The sequence below is a fragment of the Leucoraja erinacea genome, chromosome 7 (genome assembly GCF_028641065.1).
Source record: "Leucoraja erinacea ecotype New England chromosome 7, Leri_hhj_1, whole genome shotgun sequence".
Taxonomy (NCBI): domain Eukaryota; kingdom Metazoa; phylum Chordata; class Chondrichthyes; order Rajiformes; family Rajidae; genus Leucoraja; species Leucoraja erinaceus.
In genome coordinates this window covers 42844724-42867239 of record NC_073383.1, presented here as the reverse complement: position 1 = coordinate 42867239, position 22516 = coordinate 42844724, and the positions used below count along the sequence as shown (strand labels likewise).

Here is a 22516-nt window from a genome sequence, read left to right as displayed (position 1 = left end):
AGATTGCAAACACTTCACATGAACAGAACCCTGCTGTAACCCGGCTATTACAGGTATTGGTCAACTGAACCACAACCTCCATTCTTTTGTGCAGGTAGTTCTGCTTTAACACAATAGATGTGTTCCTAAGAAACCCTAGGTTATAGAAAATCATTTTAGAAGGACATTGCATCAATGGGGGAAAGGCATGAGAATTTCAGACGAAATAAGTTATTTTTTTCAATTTCAATTTTTTCATATAATTTGTTCTTCTAAGGTCATCCTTTACTCTCCTAAGGAGAAACTTCCAATCCAATCCAGACTTATTATAACTCAAGACCTCCAGTTCCTACTAATTTTCCAGCTTAATGACATCTTCCATAGCTTGGTGGCCAGACATCTCCAAGGTTACATTTCTTCATTTTTTTGTTTCAGGGAGGAATTCCTGTTGGCTTGGCTTTGAAACCCATGCAGATCCTATACGGGCACACCGAGGAAATAACCAGCTTAGCCATCAGTACGGAGTTGGACATGGCTGTGTCAGGTTCAAAGGTAAATTTCAGGAATTTAGAATTTAAGTGATTGCAATGTAAATAGAAAGATTATCCACTCAGCAATCCAAGCACTTTCTGTGGAAAGAGAAACAATTAATAGTCTGTGGTATATTATCAGATTCACAAGATTTATAAATGTAGTAGGTATGTCCTACTATAGGTGCTAAGGCACGGGTAGGTATGTAGTGGAGTCCTTTTATAGATGACACTTTTTGTAATAGGGGGAGGAACAGAATTATAACCAGCAGCTACCAACATAGAAATGAAGCCAATGGTTTGGATTTGAAATTGTTGGTCTGCATAGAGTACAGTGCATTCAGAAAGTATTCAGACCCCTTCACCTTTTCCACATTTTGTTACGTTACAGCCTTATTTTAAAATTGATTAAATTCATTTTTTTAATCATCAATCTATGCACAATACCCCAGAATGAAGAAGTGAAAACAGGTGTTTAGAAATTTTTGCAAAGTAATTTAAAATAAATAACTGAAATATCACATTTACACAAGTATTCAGACCCTTTACTACGACACTCAAAATTGAGCTTAGGTTCATCCTGTTTCCATTGATTATCCTTGAGATGTTTTTCAACTTGATTGGAGTCCACCAGTGGTAAATTAAATTGATTGGACATAATTTGGAAAGGCACACACCTGTCTATATGAGGTCCCACAGTTGACAGTGCATGTCAGAGCAAAAACCAAGCCATGAAGATGAAGGAATTGTCCGTAGACTTCTGAGACAGGATTGTGTCGAGCCACAGATCTGGAGAAGGGTATAAAACAATTTCTGCAGCATTGCAAGTCCCGAAGAGCACAGTGGCCTCCGTCATTCTTAAATGGAACAACTTTGGAACCACCAGGACTCTGCATAGAGCTGGCCGCCCGGCCAAACTGAGCAATCAGGGGAGAAGTACCTTGGTCAGGGAGGTGACCAAGAACTCGATGGTAACTCTGACAGAGCTCCAGAGTTCCTTTGTGGAGATGGGAGAACCTTCCATCAGGCCTTTATGATAGAGTGGCCAGACGGAAGCCACTCCTCAATAAAAGGCACATGACAGTCCGAAGCTTGCCAATGGACACCTAAAGGACTCTCAGACCATGAGAAACAAGATTCTCTGGTCTGATGAAACCAAGATTGAACTCTTTGGTCTGAATGCCAAGCGTCACGTCTGAAGGAATCTCATCACCTGGCCAATACCATTCCTACGGTGAAGCATGGTGGTGGCAGCATCATGCTGTGGGATGTTTTTCAATGGCAGGAACTGGAAGACTAATCAGGATCGAGGGAAAGGTGAATGGAGAGATCCTTGATGAAAACCTACTCCAGAATGTTCTGGATCTCAGAGTGGGGCGGAGATTCACCTTCCAACAGGACAACGACCCTCAGCACACAGCCAAGACAACGCAGGAGTGGCTTTGTGACGTCTGTGAATGTCCTTGAGTGGCCCAGCCAGAGCCCAGACTTGAACCCAATCAAACATCTCTGGAGGGACCAAAAATAGCTGTGCATCGATGCCCCCCATCCAACCTGACAAAGCTTGAGAGAATCCATAGAGAAGAATGGGAGAAATTACCCAAATACAGGTGTGCCTCAACAAAGTACTGAGTAAAGAGTCTGAATACTTATGTAAATGTAATATTTCAGTTATTTATTTTTAATTACTTTGCAAAAATGTCTAAATACCTGTTCTAACTTTTTTTTATTATGGGGTATTGTGTGCAGATTGGTGATGAAAAAAATGAATTTAATCCATTTTAGAATAAGGATGCACTGTATATACGGCGTATTTGGACATAACTGAAAGACGAACTGTTCATCCTCAAGCTTCAATTATGTTTCATTGAAACAGTGTAAGAAGCCAAGGATAGAACGGACAAAATAGAACATGCCATAGAATTGAATAGGACTGGCGGACATAATGAAATTATTCAGAAAAGTGTATTCTTTCTGGTTTAGAGACCTATGAATGAAGTGTGCTGAACTGAAAGATGTGCAAGTAAATTGCTCCTGTTTGAGGTTGTAAGTGGTAGAAAGAGATAACAAATTGCCACAAGAAAATATTGTGGATTGGGAAGTTTGTGTAGAGTTGATAGAAAAGCAATTACTGTAAGCATTTTGTAATTGGTTCGTTTTTCAGGATCTGAGCATCCCCCGGCAAGGCCAAAATATATTGCCCATCTCTAATTGCTCTTCTTAAAATGGTGGTGAACGGCTCCAGTCCTTCTGCTGAAGGTGCTCCCGTAATTCTATTTGGGAGCAACTTCCAGGATTTAAACCAACTAATGATGGAAGTGCATCAAACAGAATAGTGTGTGATTTAAATGGGAATTATACATGGGTGAGTTCCCATGGGTTTTGTGCCCATGTCTTTCGAGGTGGTGAGTTTAGGTAACATCAAAGCAGCGGAGTAACTACAATGCATTCTGTGGATAGTACATTCTGCACCTTTGGTGTAGACAGTGATTGCTTTGGTGGATGGCGTATCAATTAGGTCTCTTGCCTAGAGTGGGTGAATCGAGGACCAGAGGACATAGGTTTAAGGTGAAAGGGAAAAGATTTAATTAGAATCTGATGGGTAACTTGTTCACACAAAGGGTGGTGGGTATATTGAACAAGCTGCCAGAGGAGGTAGTTGAGACTGGGACTATCCCAACGTTTAAGAAGCAGTTGGACAGGTACATGCATCGGACAGGTTTGGAGAAATATGGGCCAAACGTAGGCAGGTAGAACTAGTGTAGTTAGGACATGTTGGCCGGTGTGGGCAAGTTGGGCCAAAGGGCCTATTTCCACACTGTATCACACTATGACTATATGACATGGGTGTTGCATGCATGACTGCTGGCAATTGCCTCTGTATCTATTCAATATTCAAAAATGATTCCCAAGGATCCCAAAATGCCTATGTTTCAGCATAGTGCTCCCCAAACCCGGTCCACCCTGACAGCTGTGAGCGCAGGAGTGCAGCAAACTGCGATTCAGAGGACAATCAATTAATTTAAATTTGAGGAGGTGTGTGTTTAAAATTGACACTGTCAATGTCATGTGGTCTCCAGCAAGAGGCCAGTATCATGTTCCAAATGTTACTCAGGCTGACTGATGAACACCATCAGGAATTGGTGAGAGAACATATTTTGCAGCCTTTAAGTACCTTAAAATGGGCTGGTCATAGAGAAAAACAATGCAGAAACATGCCCTGTCTCACCAAGTTCAAGCCGACCATCAACCACCCACGTAGACTAATTCTACATTCATTCCTTTTTTATTTCATCAAGTACCCCAAGATTCTCCCGCTCACCTACACATTGGGGGCAATTAACTTACCAGCCCACATGTCTTTGGGATGCAGTGGTATAATCGGAGCATCTTGGTGCAACCACGTGGTTCGTGAAAACTTGTACAGATAACTCCAAAGGTCAAGATGTACATTCATTAGTGCTACAATGTTGTGACTCCACCACCTGTAAATTGTGAAGAGCACTTCAGAAGATCTCATTTAGTTTTGCATACAATTTCAAAAACTGAAACAATATGAACATTGATATTAATCAGATTAATAATAAAGGCAAAAGTTTCAAATCCTATCATGGCAAAATTAAAGCTCAATTCATTATTTTCTGGGAAGGGAGAGAACTGTTGTTCAATTAACAGAAATTTTTGTAGCAGTTCATTTTCGGCAAGGTGTACCCTTGTCCTATAATGGTGCATGGTGAATAATGGCGCTCACATCAGTTAGGTTTTCCTGTGGCACTTTGCTCGGGTGGACTGGTACGTGTGCGATACTGCTGTGTTATTAGTGATGGTCTGGCATTTACTATTTGTTCACACATTGAAAACAGTGGTACTAACGATAACGTACTGTTAGGTTTTTAAAGGTTTATTCATAGAATACCAACGTGTGAAGGTGAGAACTATTTTCTGAGCAGTTCTCATGTAATTGGCACCCTCTTTCCCCATGATGTCAAATGGCTGAGTATGCGGTACTTGTAACAAATATGGGTGCGATTTGTATGTTATAGATTTATGTGCTTGTGTAAACAATTGGAAAACTATTCTAATTTATATGGCATGCCTGTTATACGCTGGACATTTCCACACACAAGTGCACATACAGTGCCCTCCATAATGTGTGGGACAAAGACCCATCATTTATTTATTTCCTTCTGTACTCCACAATTTGTGATTTGTTAAAGAAAAAAAAATCACATGTGGTTAAAGGGCACATTGTCAGATTTTAATAAAGGCCATTTTTATACATTTTGGTTTCACCATGTAGAAATTACAGCAGTGTTTATACATAGTCCCCCCCATTTCAGGGCACCATAATGTTTGGGACACGGCAATGTCATGTAAAGGAAAGTAGTCATGTTTAGTATTTTGTTGCATATCCTTTGCGTGCAATGACTGCTTTAAGTCTGCAATTCATGGACATCACCAGTTGCTGGGTGTCTTCTCTGGTGATGCTCTGCCAGGCCTGTAATGCAGCCATCTTTAGCGTATACTTGCTTTGGGGACTAGTACCCTTCCGTTTTCTCTTCAGCGTAATGCTCAATTGGCTTCAGATCGGGTGATTGACTTGGCCAATAAATTTATCATTTTTTTAGCTTTGAATAACTCCTTTATTGCTTTAGCAGTATGTTTGGGATCATTGCCTTGATGGAGAATGAACCACCTGCCAATGGGTTTTGAGGCATTTGTTTGAACTTGAGCAGATAGGATAGAACAGAATTCATTATGTTACTACTATCAGCAGTTGTATCATCAATGAAGATAAGTGAGCCAGTACCATCAGCAGCCATAACACCCCCACCATCGTGTTTCACAAATGAGGTGGTATGCTTTGGATCTTGGGCAGTTCTTTCTGTCCTCCACACTTTGCTCTTGTCATCACTCTGATATGTTAATCTTCATCTCATCTGTCCACAAGATCAAGGTGGTTCAGCACCAACTCCCCCTCCCATTCCGAATCCGACCTTTCTGTCCTGCGCCTCCTCCATGGCCAAAGTGAGGCCCACCTTAAATTGGAGGAGCAGCACCTCATATTTTGTTTGGGTAGTTTACACCTCAGTGGTATGAACATTGACTTCTCCAATTTCTATCCATTGATGTGGATAGAGAACTGGCTGGCAGATAGGAAGCAAAGAGTAGGAGTAAACGGGTCCTTTTCACAATGACAGGCAGTGACTAGTGGGGTACCGCAAGGCTCGGTGCTGGGACCCCAGCTATTTACAATATAGATTAATGATTTGGACGAGGGAATTTAATGCAACATCTCCAAGTTTGCGGATGACATGAAACTGGGGGGCAGCGTTAGCTGTGAGGAGGATGCTAGGAGGCTGCAAGGTGACTTGGATAGGCTGGGTGAATGGGCAAATGCATGGCAGATGCAGTATAATGTGGATAAATGTGAGGTTATCCACTTTGGTGGCAAAAACAGGAAAGTAGACTATTATCTGAATGGTAGCCGATTAGGAAAAGGGGAGATGCAACGAGACCTGGGTGTCATGGTACACCAGTCATTGAAAGTAGGCATACAGGTGCAGCAGGCAGTGAAGAAAGCGAATGGTATGTTAGCATTCATAGCAAAAGGATTTGAGTATAGGAGCAGGGAGGTTCTACTGCTGTTGTACAGGGTCTTGGTGAGACCACACCTGGAGTATTGCGTACAGTTTTGGTCTCCTAATCTGAGAAAAGACATTCTTGCCATGGAGGGAGTACAGAGAAGGTTCACCAGACTGATTCCTGGGATGTCAGGGCTTTCATATGAAGAAAGACTGGATAGACTTTGCTTGTACTCGCTAGAATTTAGAAGATTGAGGGGGGGGATCTTATAGAAACTTTCAAATTTCTTAAGGGGTTGGACAGGCTAGATGCAGGAAGATTGTTCCTGATGTTGGGGAAGTCCAGAACAAGAGGTCACAGTTTAAGGATAAGGGGGAAGTCTTTTAGGACCGAGATGAGAAAATCATTTTTCACACAGAGAGTGGTGAATCTCTGGAATTCTCTGCCACAGAAGGTAGTTGAGGCCAGTTCATTTGCTATATTTAAGAGGGAGTTAGATGTGGCCCTTGTGACTAAATGGATCAGGGGGTATGGAGTGAAGGCAGGTACAAGATACTGAGTTGGATGATCAGCCATGATCATATTGAATGGCGGTGCAGGCACGAAGGGCCGAATGGCCTACTCCTGCACCTAATTTCTATGTCTATGTCTATAATTTCAGGTAGTCCCTGCTTTCTCCTTCTTTCCCCTCCTCTTCCCAGCTCTCCCACAGCCCACTGTCTCCTCCGCCTCCTCCTTTCTTCTTCCTGTCCCCCCCACCCCCACATCATTCTGATGAAGGGTCTCGACCCGAAACATCGCCTATTTCCTTCGCTCCATAGATGCTGCCTCGCCCGCTGAGTTTCTCCAGCATTTTTTTCTACCTACAAAACTGCAAATGTTCTTTTGTCTATAAATTTGCAGGATGGAACGGTCATCATTCATACAATTCGACAGGGACAGTATATGAGGACTCTTCGACCACCCTGTGAGAGCTCCCTCCCACTCACCATTCCCAATCTGTCTATTTCATGGGAGGGGCACATCATTGTCAACATCGTGATCGAAGGGAAGTCAAATTTGAAGGTAATTTTAAATCTATTATTATTATCTTGGGCTGTATAAAACGGATATACAAGAAAGCCTAATTAGCAGCCTGAATTGACCAGTTAAATTATGTGAAGATGCAGTCCATTGAAAATAGTTTTCAAACCAGTGATCCATGTGCTTCACTATCTTAGTTTAAACAGTGAAAATTAATTGATGTATGAATTGTGTGATGAAATTTGTTTTATGTAATTTTTTTTTAATTGTATGCTTGAAATTATTAGAAGAGACTAATTGGGTCCACATTCCACTATATTTCAACTTCTGAACAAACGGTTATGATTAGTGATATGCAATTTTTATACTGCTTTGTCATTGTGTGCTTTCAGTGAGTGATTATCATTTTTTTTAATATTTAAGAAAGCAGATGATTATTTACTTTTCTCATCCTCCAAACAGAGCAGTAGATGTACACATTGATGAATTCAAGTTTGTTATAGGGAGGTTGCACGGCATTCGAGGTCACTAGCCGTGGCCCGTACTGTTGCCACAAAACGCCTTCTGGAGTACACAAGGTGAACTGCAGTCAAACACTGGCTTCCAGTACAGCGGGCCCGTCTTCTGTCCCAGCATCCGGACTCCACTCTCACTGGTTCCACACTCACGGACCCCGGGCCGTCTGTCCCTGTGGCCGGTGTTTGGTGGCTGAAACATGGCAGCGATGCTACAGACAACTCGGCACCCGTGGGAGGGAAATCACCCTGTGTGGGCGTCGGTGGGGTGAATCACCCCGGTGTGTGGGTCGGAGTCGGGGGTGAATCACCCCGGGGTGGCGGTCGGGGTCCGGTGCTGGTGCAGCGCGGTCAGTGACTGGGTGGGCGGAGGGACCAGACTGTCCCCAACTCTGCTGCAGCTGACGAGGACGTTGCCAGTTTTGTGTCCCCGTGTGTCCGATCCGCGGCCACGCTCAACCCGGCCCCACGTGTGGGTGCATCTGACCCACAGCCCGTGACAGTGCGGCAGCACAGGGAGAGACGGGGCGGGAGGCGACCGTGGTTGGACAGCGTTGACCCCGGGGAGAGAATGGGGGCTGTCCCGAGGGATCCACTCCTTCAGCCGCTTACACCTTGGTGCTCGCATTCAGAGCGCTTAGTCACCCTCCAGCCCCAGGCGGTCGTGGGCCGGGACTTGCCCTCAATCTGCCGGCACGCTGCTCTTTCACAAGTCAATGAGCAGCAGTGATTTTGGTGGTTTTCTCTCACGGTTACCGCTATTTCCACAATTTTTTGCAGCACATAAATTGACCATTTAACTGGTTTTTAACAGGTAAGAACATACGTGTTTCGTGTGTTACTAGTGTATGCCGGAAGCTGCCGTGTACTCCAGAAGGATTGAGCTACTCCGTGCATCACGCCCTTTGACCTTTTGACCTTACATGCAACCTCCCTATATTGGGCTAGAATCTGTCAATGATCTAGTTTCATGTTCTTCCCCTGTACATTCCAAGAACTGCAGGAAAAGCCACAGTAAAACGGTGTCTCGTTACACCTGAGTATCAACAAAGAAATAAAAGATGAAACTAGAGATAAGAATAAGCTTAAACAATTACAGTGAATGCTGAAAATATGAAATAAAAACAATAAAGAGTGTGGCGCCGCCTAATGACAGCGGCTCGACTGCAGTCCGTCTGTCTTTTAAAAAATGTTGTCCCATCGGATATGTTTTTGCTTTTAATTTTTATTATTTTTTAGCTGAGTATATGTGGTGGGTGGGACGGGGACCGTTTAATCTCTTCCCTGTTAGGGGACCCGACTTTTTCCCTGTCGGATCTGCAATGTCGTTGGGCCTAACATCGTGGAGCCGGCCGACTTCTGAACGGGAATAGCTGTGGTGGCGCACAGCTGCGACCCAACTTCGGAGCTTCGGAAGCTCCGGCCACAGGCCCAGTGGATGGTAACATCGGGAGCTCGCAGGTCCCTGGTGGGAGACCGCTTTTCGGAGCTCCCACAACGGCAATTTCTCCCGCCGAAATCGCGGGGTTTAAAGGACTCGGAGCGTGGCCTAACATCGCCCGGCGCGGCTTAGTGGCTGCGGGACTTACCATCGCTCACCGGGGGCTTGAACATCGGGAGCCCCAGTCGCCTCAACGTTGCAGTTGGACTGCTGGACCGCGGGAGAATAACAAAGGGAAGAAATAAGACTTTTGCCTTCCATCACAGTGAGGAGGTGTGGGAGATTCACTGTGATGGATGTTTGAGTAAATTGTGTTAAGTGTGGCCCTTAGGTATTTTTTGTAACGTTATTACTGTAGAAATGCAATTTTGTTCAAACCAAGCTGTTTGAATGACAATAAAAGGCATTTTATTCTATTCTATTCTATTCTAAATGCTGGAATATCAGATCAGACAAAATTTGTGTAGAGAGAAATAGTTAACATTCAACATTGTTGGGTTGGCTTCTCTCATGACTACTTTTGACCCTATTTCTGCAGGACAAAAATGCTCTACATCTGTACTCAGTGAATGGCAAGCATTTGATAAGCGAAACTATAAAGGAACAATTATCTGACATGTGCGTCAGTGGAGAACATATTGTGCTGGGCAGTGTGGAAGGCTTTCTGTGTATAAGGGATCTGTACAGGTGAGAGCGATATTGCTAAACATTGTGATTAGAAAATAACATCAATGTCAAACATTATTTTGTAGCAACATTTCTGGTGGCTAGATACTTTATCACTAAAAATCACCTTTCATCAATTTGATGGGATATTCAGAAACATTCTGTTCTTGCTGGTGAGGAAATGCTTGGAGTTAAATTATTGAAGACGTGAACTTAATTCTGACAGTGAACGAGCATTCGGTCACATATAACGCAGCCGAAGTAATAATTACTGTTCCGGTTAGGGTTAGAATCATAAAGCATGGCAACGGGTCCTTCCGCCCAATGTCCATGCAGATCATGTTGAACTAGTCCCATCTGCCCATATTCCTTGAACCATTCCTATCCATGTACAGTGCATTCAGAAAATATTCAGACCTCATCACTTTTTCCACATTTTACGTTAGCCTTATTTTAAAATGGATCAAATTCTTATTTTTTTAATTATCAATCTACACACAATACCCCAGAATGAAGAAGTGAAAACAGGTGTTCAGAAATGTTTGCAAAGTAGTTAAAAAATAAATAACTGAAATATCACATTTACATAAATATTCAGACCCTTTGCTATGACACTCAAAATTGAGAGGGTCATCCTGTTTCCATTGATTATCCGTGAGATGTTTGATTGGAGTCCACCAGCGGTAAATTCATTTGATTGGACATGATTTGGAAAGGCACACACCTGTCTATATAAGGTCTCACATTTGGCAGTGCATGTCAGAGCAAAAACCAAGCCATGAGGATGAAGGAAGTGTCTGTAAACCTCAGAGACATGATTGTGTCGAGACACGGGTCTGGGGAAGGGTATAAAACAATTTCTGCAGTATTGCAGGTCCCGGAGAGCACAGTGGCCTCCGTCATTCTTAAATGGAAGAACTTTGGAACCACCAGGCCTATTCATAGAGCTGGCTACCCGGCCAAATTGAGCAATAGGGGGAGAAGGGCCTTGTTCAGGGAAGTGACCAAGAACCCGATGGTCACTCTGACAGCGCTCCAGAGTTCCTCTGTGGAGAAGGAAGAACCTTCCGGAAGGACAACTATATCTGCAGCACTCCACCAATCAGGCCTTTATGGTAGAGTGGCCAGACGGAAGCCACTCCTCAGTAAAAGGCATATGACAGCCCGCTTGGAGTTTGCCAAAAGGCACCTAAAGGACTCTTAAAGCCCTGCCCCACTGTGCAAGTTCACCTAAGAGCTCTCCCGAGTTTAAAAAAAATCAAAACTCGTGGTAAGCACGTAGAATGAACATAGCGGGTACGTCGGAGCACGGGACGTCTCTTAGCGCTAACGGCAAGTACTCGGGAAACATGGTTACTCGTGAAGAGTTTTCAACATGTTGAAAAATGTCCACGCATAAAATATACTCGGGATGTAAAAATGTGATACTTTTTAACATCTAGTCATACCATAGTCGCTCGTGAGTTTACCGTAGTAGGACTTGGTGTCCTATATCACTATTGTATGTTCATGATGGAAATAAGAATACTCTGTATATTCATTACCTTTGATTTGTAGTTTTATGTATTCTTATTTCTATCATGAACATACAATAGTGATATAGGACACCAGGTCCTACTACGGTAAACTCACGAGCTACTATGGTATGACTACGTGTTAAAAAGTATCAAATTTTTACATCCCGAGTATATATTTTACTCCTGGACATTTTTCAACATGTTGAAAAATCTTCACTAGTTGCCACGTTTCCCGACTACCTGCCATTAGCGCTAAGAGACGTCCCGAGCTCCGACGTACCCACTACGTTCATTCTACGTGCTTACCACAAGTTTTGATTTTTTTTTTAACTCGGGAGAGCTCTTGGGTGAACTTGCACAGTGGGACAGGGCTTTAAGTATGAGAAACAAGATTCTCTGGTCTGATGAAACCAAGATTTAACTTTTTGGCCTGAATGCCAAGCGTCACGTCTGGAGGAAACCAGGCACCGCTCATCACCTGGCCAATACCATACTGACGGTGAAGCATGATGGCGGCAACATCATGATGTGGGGATGATTTTCAGTGGCTCGAGCTGGGAGACTAGTCAGGATCGAGTGAAAGATGAACGGAGCAAAGTACAGAGAGATCCTTGATGAAAACCTGCACCAGAGCGTTCTGGACCTCAGACTGAGGTGGAGGTTCTTGTTTATCAGTCAATGAAAGTAAGCATGCAGGTACGGCAGGCAGTGAAGAAAGCGAATGGCATGTTGGTCTTTATAACAAGAGGAGTTGAGTATAGGAGCAAAGAGGTCCTTCTGCAGTTGTATAGGGCCCTAATGAGACCACATCTGGAGTATTGTGTGCAGTTTTGGTCCCCTAATTTGAGGAAGGACATTCTTGCTATTGAGGGAGTGCAGCGTAGGTTTACAAGGTTAATTCCCGGGATGGCAGGACTGTCATATGCTGAGTGAATGGAGCAGCTGGGCCTGTATACTCTGGAGTTTAGAAGGATGAGGGGGAATCTTATTGAAACGTAAAAGATTATGGGGGAAGTCCAGAACAAAGGGCCACAGCTTAAGAATAAAGGGTAAGCCATTTAGAATGGAGATGAGGAAACATTTTTTCTCACAGAGAGTTGTGAGTCTGTGGAATTCTCTGCCTCAGAGGGCGGTGGAGGACGGTTTTCTGGATACTTTCAAGAGAGAACTAGATAGTGGTCTTAAAGATAGTGTAGTCGGGGAATATGGGGAGAAGGCAGGAACGGGGTACTGATTGGGGATGATCAGCAATGATCACAATGAATGGAGGTGCTGGCTCGAAGGGACGAATGGCCTACTCCTGTACCTATTGTCTATTGTCAATGCAAATGTTTTTTAAACTTTACAATTGTGCCCACCTCCACCACTTCCTTCGGCCGCTTAATCCACATATCTACTACCCTCCGTGGGGAAAAAGTTGCTCCGTGGGTCCATTTAAAATTTTTCATCTTAGACCTTTGCCCTCGAATTTTAGACTCCCCTACCTTTGGAAAAATACTGTGACCATGCCCCTTATTTATGTCCCTCGTGATTTTATAAATATCAATATTAAGTCACCCTCATCCTCCTCCATTGTAGTGAAAAAAGTTACAAGCTATGCAGTCTCTCCTTAACACAAAATATCTAGTCCTGGCAATTTCCATGTGAATATTTTCTGCCTTCTCTCTGGCGTCATTGCATTTTTGTTATCGTATGCTGACCAGAACTACACACAATATTCTAGGATTAGTCTCACCGTCGCCCTGTACAGCTATAAAGTGACTTTCTGATCTTTGACTCAATGCATTCTCCGATGAAAACAGATCTGCTCAATGCCGCCTTCATTTCCTTGTTCACTTTCTGGGCACTATGTAATGGTACCCTGAGGTTTCTCTGTTTTACATCACTCCCCTTGGCCGTGTCTCTCATTGTATACGTCCGGTCCCGAGTTAATTTACCAAAATTCACTTTGCGCTTGTTGAAGTTAACTTCTATCTTCTAAATACTTTGGAAAATCCTTGCATCATGAGAGGTGCTTTATAAATGTAAATCAATTTCTTTAATTACCATAATTTGTCAAAATATTAACATTTTATGTTTAATTTTAGCTTGAAGCTCAGCAACGCCCCATTGTCAATGAGGTTGCCAATTTATTGTGTGTCCATCACCAAGGAGAACAGCCACATCCTTGTGGGCCTGGCAGATGGTAAACTCATCATCGTGGGTGTGGGCAAACCGGCTGAGGTAAAGAATAAGGTCATTGCCTTTCCTATCACAACTCAACCTTGCATCATCCAGCAGACTCCTGCCGCAGTGCAACCAATTTCAATAACAAACATTATGCTAGGGTACATGAGAGTAGGTTGTAGCACTAAGATTAGACAGGATGACTAATTATTAAAAAGAGGCCGCTTATCTGTGTTTAATAACATTTATATAATCTGCCTATACGTGCTTATTTAGAAATTCCAATTAAGGACAAATCATCGATCATAATTTAAGGAAACAGTTGAACGTTTGGAGGTTTGCAGCAACTATGCATATGGAAATGAGTGAAGAAGTTGTATTATATTGGTTTTTTAAATAATTTTAACGTTAGGAACCACATTTTCTTTTACATAGAGATGCTAACCTGATGCCCATACTTAAGGTGCCCATTATTATAACATTTTTTAAATACTCTGAAATCTTTTTTTCTAAAATTGTATGTTTTCCTTTATACCTGTGTCTACAATATGTACAAAAATATTCCTGACTATTGAATTTTGTCAAATATGTGCATTTCACTTGTTTCTGCTCATTACTCGTAAAATGGCAGTATTTATTTTTTTATAGAAAATACTATCTGAGGTGAGATTTTAGCCTGAACAAGGTTGAAGGAGACACTGGTCTGCTGACCATTTTAATCTTTTTTTTAATTTTAATTTTTTCATTTTAATTAAATCAACACAAAAAAGAAAAGGGACATGTTAATAAGAAACACTCAGACAATAAACAAAAGAAAAATACAAAAATATACAGAAACATTAAAGAAATATTAAAAAAACATATATATATTCGTGACGATATAAATATATATATACTCGTGATGAAAAAAATTGTTACTTTTTACTCGTGCGAGCCGCTACGAGACATCCACGAACACCTACGGACCCGCTACGGACATTCTCCGAGTTCGAATCGGGGGAAAACTCGGGAGAACTCGTGAATTACCTCGTACAGCGGGACAGGGGCTTAAGGGAGATGTAGCTACAAATTCAAAATGGTTTCTGTATTGATACCAGATCTTTAAAGTATTAAGCACAACAGGGTTTTTGATAAACAATGAAATCTTGGTTGGAAGGGAGGAATATATAAGAGCAGGTATAGAGGATGAAGGAGTGCAAGAGCAGGCTTCCAGTTCGCACCAAGCTAAATAAGGAAAATTAACCCAACAACGATGGCAATATATATATTAAAAATATTTACTTTATGTTTCTGTATATTTTTATACAGAATTATATATATATATAATACAACCATACCATCAGTCACACAGCCCACCCTGGCGAGTGAAGAGTGCACCTACACATCAAAATTTAATAAACCAGCCCTTAGTCTGGCAGAACCTGCAAGTCTGTAAAGTATGATTAAAAAATGTTGCCATTTATGAAAAAAATTATCAGTACATCCCCTCAATGTATATTTAATTTTCTCAAGTTTAAGAAAAAACACTACATCTTTGAGCCACTGTGACACAGAGGTTAGGAGATTTCCATTGTAGGAATAGGCAACGTCTGGCTATTAAAGATGTAAAATTAATAATTTATTTTTGCGCAGAGTTTATGCGACCTGACTCATCCGGGGCCCCAAAGATGGCAATCAATGGACAGGGCTGTAGAGGTATTCCCATTACGGTAGACATTATATTAAAATAGCCGGACCAAAAATTATATGATCGTAGACAAAGAAAAAACATATGGCTCAGATGAGAGTGTGGGCCCGAACATCTATCACATTTATCCTCCACCTCTGGATAAATCCCAGACAGTCTTGATTTAGAAAAATGGACCCTGTGTATAACCTTAACTGAATGAGTGCAAGATGAACGCAAGGCGTGACAGTACATAGCCCACCCACAACGTTATCCCACCACTCCTCAGTAAGTTGAAGTCCCAGCTCTTCCTCCCAAGCAGCCCTTGTTTTAGAGTTGGACTGATTGCAAAGATCCAGAATGCAGTTATACATCTCTGAAACCGTCCCTCTTTATTGTCTTGAAAGTAAACAAACTATCCCATATTTGTCATGGAGGTGAAGAGGGAAAATTAGAAAAATATTTAGAGAGAAAGTGTCTCTTGGAAGTACCTAAAAAAATGATTTGCTGGTAATCCATACAATGATGATAAATAGGTAAAGCTGTTAACAATACCATCTGAAAACAGATCAAGAAAATATTGTATACCTTTGTTATACCATACCGAGAAAACTGAATCCAAATGTGAGGGAGGAAACAGGTGATTGTTACATAATGGACCTAACGGGCCTGTCCCACTGTACGAAGTAATTCAAGAGTTCTCCCGAGTTTTCCCCTGATTCGAACTCGGAGAATGTCCGTAGTGGGTCCGTAGGAGTTTGTGGATGTCTCGTAGCGGCTCGTACGAGTAACGGCAGGTACTCGGGAAATCCGGTAAACTCGTGACGTTTTTTCGATACTGTGAAAAATGTCCACGCGTAAAAAAATACTCGTGATGAAAAAAATTGTTACTTTTTACTCGTACGAGCCGCTACGAGACATCCACGAACACCTACGGACCCGCTACGGACATTCTCCGTGTTCGAATCGGGGGAAAACTCGGGAGAACTCGTGAATTACCTTGTACAGTGGGACAGGGGCTTAAGGGAGATGCAGCTACAAATTCAAAATGGTTTCTGTATTGATACCAAATCTTTAAAGTATTAAGCACAACAGGGTTTTTGATAAACAATGAAATCTTGGTTGGAAGAGAGGAATATATAAGAGCAGGTATAGAGGATGAAGGAGTGCAAGAGCGGGCTTCCAGTTCGCACCAAGCTAAATAAGGAAAATCAACCCAACAACGTATTTTATGAATGTGAGTAGCCCAGTAGTAGAATTGAAAGTTCGGTAAAGCGAGACCACCACTGAACTTACATCTTTGGAGTAATGATTTACGGATCCTCGGGGGCTTCGCACCCCATATAAAAGAACTAATCATTTTGTCAAAGGAGTCAAAAAAAGGTTTTGGTAAGAATAAGGGAATTGACTGAAACCAATAAATAAATTTAGGAAAAACATTCATTTTAACAGCATTAATCTTCCCAATTAAAGAGAGGCAGGTTATTCCATCTCTGAAAATCAGATTTCACTTTAGTCATGAGCAGGGTGAAGTTGGCAGACAAAAGACCTGAGAATGTACACGTCACATGATGCCAAGATACTTGAATCCGAACGAGTGATTTTAAAGAGTAAATCAGCTTCCTGAAGTTGCAAACCTGCATTAATGGGGTGACATTCACTCTTTTGGAGATTTAGTTTATATCCTGAAAAAGAACTAAAAATATTCAGAATAGATAGAATACCCGGAAGACAAGATGCAGGATCAGTTCCATACAGCAACAAATCATCCTCATAGAGATAAACGATATTGGACACCGTTACGAATAACACCTTTAAAGGAAGTGGAGGTCCTTAAAGAAATGGCCAGTGGTTCAATAGCCAAAGCGAAGAGAGATGGAGAAAAAGGACAGCCCTGACGTGTCCCACGTTCTAGTGCAAAGTATTCAGAACGAATATCATTTGTTTGAACACTAGCTTGTGGCAATGCATACAGTAATCTTACCCAATTGATAAATTTATCTCCAAAACCAAATGTCTTCAATACCGCGAATAGGTACCCCCACTCAACACTATCGAATGCCTTCTCAGCATCGAATGAGATTACAATCTAAGGTAAATTATTAGAATGTGTTGAATGAATAATATTTAAAAGAGTACGAGTGTTGAAAAATAGATGGCGTCCCTTAATAAAGCCATTCTGTTCCTCAGAAATAATACTAGACAAAACCCTCTCGAGACGGAGGGCAATAGTTGTGGAAAACTTTTACATCAGCATTCAGTAAAGACAGAGGTCTATAAGAACCACAGGAAGTAGGATCTTTATCTTTCTTTAAAATAAAAACTCGAAGCTCGAGTCAGTGTGGGAGGTAACAAACCATTTTCCAAAGATTCATTGAACACCAACAAAAGTAGAGGTGCCAATTTATCAATAAATTTCTTTAGAAACTTTATTGGAAATCCATCAGGACCTGGGGCTTTGTAGATTGCTGTAATTGCAAAACGTCGTTCATTAAGGGAAAGTGGAGCATCCAATTATTTTGCACGGTCAGAATCAATGGTAGGATTCTCAAGATTGGCCAGGAACTGATTCATTTTGGTAGTATCATTAGGGAATTCTGATTTGTATAGGGAAGAATAAAATGATTTAAATGTGGTATTAATTTCCACAGGATCCGTAACAGTCGTGTTAGAAACATTATTAATTTGAGGTATAAGATGTGAGGTGAATTTGCGTTTTAATTGGTGTGCTAGTAATCGATTTGCTTTGTCACCATGTTTATAATAAGTACCACGGGTTTGTAACAACAGTCGCTCAGCACTTCTGGTAGAAATAAGATCAAACTCCGCTTGAAGATTAAGATGCTTCTTAAATAGTTCTGGATAAGGATCGGATGAACATTCTTGATTGAGGCTATTAATAGCAGAAGTAAGCTCTGTAAGCCTGGTATTGCATTTTTTTATTAGAATAGGAGGAATATGAAATCTGCCCTCTAAGAAAAGCTTTCAGCAACTCCCAAATTAATGAAAAAGATAAAAAGATTCTGGTTAAAGAAAAGAAACTCATCAATTGAGTTTGAAACAAATTCACAAAATGTTTTATCAGCCAACAATAATTAGTTAAATCTCCAAAGGTAAATTTATGTATGGATAACTGAATATCTAGAAATAATGGTGCATGATCAGATATTAGAATACTTGAATAATCTGAGGAAACAACACATGAGTTGAGTGTTATCTATAAATAAATAATCTATTCTTGAATATGATTGATGTACCTGAGAAAAGAAAGATAACTTTTTGGTTGAGGGGTTACGAAATCTCCAAGGGTCAACCAAAGCACTCTGGGTCATAAAATCAGAAAATGTTTTAGACATTGCTGATTGGGATAAAGTGCAGGGACTAGAACGATCTTACATTAGGTCAAACACACAATTCAGATCATCTCCAAAAATTAACAAATGGGTATTTAAATGAGGTATATTACTAAGTAATATATTCGAGAATTCAGCATCATCAAAGTTAGGTGCATAGACATTTACTAACAACACCTTTGTTTGCATTAATGTACCTGCAACTATAAGATATCAATCATTTTTTATCAGCAATAACATCAGTAGATAAAAACTGAACTCATTTATTAATTAAAATAGCAATCCCTCTAACTTTAGAATTAAAATTGGAGTGGTAGACCTGACCTTTCCAAGAGGACTGCAGCCTATGATGATCTTTAAGTCTAAGATGAATATCCTGTACAAATACTATGTCAGGGTTAAATACTGTGTATTTGTATATTTTGCTGAATCAAATTCACTCAGTTCTTTAAGTTGTGAATTTTTTTTCCTCTTTTGTTTTCTTTCTTCCGCGAGCAGATGCGATCAGGGCAGATTTCCCGAAAGTTCTGGGGTTCAAGCAAACGTCTGAATCAGATATCATCCGGAGAAACGGAGTACAACCCTCAAAGTGAACACAAATGACAGGACGAAAGGGTGGAAAATAAACATTGCTTGGCTTCCTGTTCGCTGTAACTGATCATTCCATTTTTCCTTATTCCATCTGATCGTCACCTGAATAAGACTATGCAGCAAATTAGTATGGACCCAATCATGTGCTAAAAAGTGCATTCCTCTGTGCCCTACCCTGGACAAGAATGCAATTTATTTGCATCCAAGTAAGATTGCTTTTGGTTGTGCGTGAAGAGGGCTACTTTTTTGCTTTTTAAAAAATGGATCAAAATACCAATGGGCATTTTTTTAAATGTTTAATATCTAAGGGCCAGTTGAGAAGAAAAAAGATCCTGTGAGTGAGTCTCGTGAATATTAAGGCAGATGAAGGTAGTTGGTTGCTAGGTTAAACAGCAATAAATGGAAAGATTTTTTCATTGGTCTCGCTCTCAAAAAGAGTTGCCCCAGTTATCATACATCTCTGAAGAATGTATTTGTAACCCAGAGTCGGTCTCCTGTTGTGACTGCCTGGTGCGAACTTGAAATGTTGGTGAGATAAATGTTCCTCTTTGCGCTCAGTGCAATGGCCTTTAAACCCAAGATTATGGAAATACTAATCCTGTCTGTACACTTTTGGGATGCGGCAGACAAACTGTCATCAGAATGATTTTCTCTTTCCAACCCACATCAACCCTGCCTAATGTAAAGAAACCTTTTTCTAAATTATTGGGTGTTCATGTTAATCAAGCACAATATTTAATGTTATGCCTTTCTTCACATTTTTTTGGGGAGATTAACTTCTACTGTACTATCGGACAAATGTAAATGCATTAGCCTCTATTTCCCTGCGTACTGTTTTCTCTGCACTTTATATTGTAAACATAATTTATGGAATCAATTTTTATTTGATTTTTTTTCAATTTGCTATTCCTTTTAAAATGCAGACCAATTTTGTAGCTGCTCACATAAGGGGACAATGCAAGATTTAAATATTGTCCTTCTCCTCCCTTATCCTCGCCCCTAGCTACGACCATTGTCACCTGGCTCAGCTTCTGTTATAGATAAAAAGAATATGGAGGAGAGAGAAATGTGGGGAGGTGGATGTCAATGGGAAAATTATATATTGGAACTGCATTATGCTGATACCCCTCTTTTGGACCTCAATACCACCTACATCATAAGGCTCCAGTTGAATGGAAGATGGCTTTCCCAATTTCCTCCAGCCTTTGGAGCTTTACAGGTAAAATTGTAACCTGTTTTAATGGTAAGAAATAAGTTTCACTCATTCAAATGATTGGTCAGTTCCACAGATGCCTTTTGCTGTCAATACTGACTATATGTTGTAGATATTGTAAAAAAAAATGCACTTGGTTAAAGATGCCACACCATTTTAACCAGAGAAAGGATATATATTGGAAACACTGAGATGGTGAGAAAGCAGGAAGGGTTTAGAGGGATATAGAAAAAAACTGATACCAATTCAAAGTATGCCACAGATAGAGGTTGTCAGAATGGATCTGGGAATTGCAAATAGTTTTCTGTAATAGTGGGAACAAATACTGCCACCTACTTCCTCACGTCAAATGTGATACAAAGTAGGCATGAAGGTTTTAAATTTGAACAGCAGCCTTGGAAACAGCTTAAAGGGGAATAATGTTATGGGATTCCAAGGAGAAAGTAGGAATATGAAAACATTTGTGACATTAAGAATGATATATTTTTTTCAAATAGTACTTTACAGAGGATTAATGATTTGTAAATAGTTGATTTCTGTTCACAATCAAGTATTTAACACAGCTCTGGTACCAGGAGCTAGATTCTTCCTGCGTAAATTGATCACTATTTTGAATTGGAGGGACAGATATCACCTTTTTTTATCCAAAGAGCCAATTAAGGACTAATTCAATCCATATTCTGCTAATTATTGAATTATTATTTGATATTAGCAACATAAATATTTTCGAACTGAGCACCGGTCATAATTTAGAGTCATGCAGCATGGAAACAGGCCCTTTGGCCACACTTGCCCCTGCCCACCAAAATGTCCCATTTACACTAGTCCCACCTGCCTACATTTGGCCTATATCCCTCTAAACCTTTCCTTTCCATGTACTTGAAACAAATGCTTTTCAAATTTTGTTATAGTACCTGCCTCAACTGGCACCTCTGGCAGCTCATTCCATATACCCATCACTCTGCGTGAAAATGTTCCCCCTCAGTTTCCTATTAATCCTTCCCCTCTTGCCGTACATCTATGTCCCCTGTTTCATATATGTGCATAGTATGACATTGAGAGTTGTAAAGTAGTCAACTGTCATTGAGTTGGAGTTTTATTTTCTTGCAAATTATAATAAACTTGGGGACGTGTGTGTTTGTTTTGTAAATGTGGCATTCTGGTCAAATATCCTGTTAATTTTATTTTGAGAATTAATTTGTTTTAAGGCAATAACTTGAGGATATAAAGGCTCACACAATCTAGCTATACTTCTGTTGACCTGATCCACTGTTCCATATCAGATGAATGGAGATGGACTAGATCTGCAAATTGTCTATAGCAGCATTAAATCATGTTTGTGCCAAGCTTGCAGCAAACCCAGCCTGTAATTTCATGGAACTCAACAAGGTTTTCAAATAGAAAGTGTGAAGATAAAATCAATGTCAGGATAAGGAATTCAGTTTAGGATTCTTTATCATTGTAACGTATAATTAATTGACATAAGCATATAACTGTATTTTAAGGAGCTATTGAAAGTAATATAAATGAGAAAGACTGAGATTTTAATAGATTTTTTCCAATAATTGCTTTGGCGTTTTACTGTAGAAATGCTAGTTTTTTCATGATTTATTTTGGGGAGTGTTTCTGCCAAAAGGGGTGTTTAAAGAATATCTCAATTTTTAATCTGACTTGTGTAAGTGTATTGTGTATGATATCAACATTATTCCATGCTTTTTAAAGGAAAAATTCCATCTGCTAGTTGTTTCCGGTCACCTTTTGTGGAGTGCCCAGGAGTGACAAATTCTAATTTTTGTTTTAAATGATTTTGTAATTTAACAACATTTCTGTGTTTGTATATTTGCTGATTTGTTTGTACATGTATAGGGTGGTTGAAAATTTTCCTTTTTGCACTTTGAAGGTACTGCAGATTGTAAAATTTGATGCTCTGATGTACACATTATCTGTATATAACAAATTTATCACTAGCTTTGTATACAAAGCCAATAGGCAATAAAGGCGGGATAATTAGGGTGTGGTGTTTGTGTTTTACGTAAATATTAACACCAAGGACTGTAGCAGCATTTTTGCACCAACATAATAAAGGTTTTGAAAGTATGTAAAGTCTCTTTCATTGAAAGGAAGATAACTTTTCATTGCTTTCCTGCTGACTCTGTGTACAAGTTTGTGAAATAAGCCTTGACTTATGCGTACAAGTACGGGGCCACTGGGTGGCGCAGCAGTAAAGTTGCTGCCTTAGGGCCTGTCCCACTTGGGCGACCTAATCCGCG

At 40.6% G+C, this 22516-nt stretch overlaps 1 protein-coding gene across 8 annotated transcripts in view; it reads left to right on the top strand.

Annotated features, from left to right (window-relative positions):
• The window catches only part of nbeal1 (neurobeachin-like 1), a 237135-nt gene extending 214792 nt beyond the window's left edge, over positions 1–22343 (top strand). For 5 of the 8 annotated variants that reach the window (XM_055638374.1, XM_055638371.1, XM_055638370.1 and 2 more), the window contains 5 exons: positions 415–531; positions 6999–7160; positions 9613–9761; positions 13345–13492; positions 18941–22343. In XM_055638374.1, the coding sequence (XP_055494349.1) occupies positions 415–531; positions 6999–7160; positions 9613–9761; positions 13345–13492; positions 18941–19045 (681 nt within the window). In that variant the 3' untranslated portion in view covers positions 19046–22343. The remainder of the gene's footprint in view (positions 1–414; positions 532–6998; positions 7161–9612; positions 9762–13344; positions 13493–18940) is intronic. The other 3 variants (XM_055638377.1, XM_055638378.1, XM_055638373.1) reach the window with 1 other exon arrangement.
• The last annotated feature ends 173 nt before the right edge of the window (positions 22344–22516 follow it).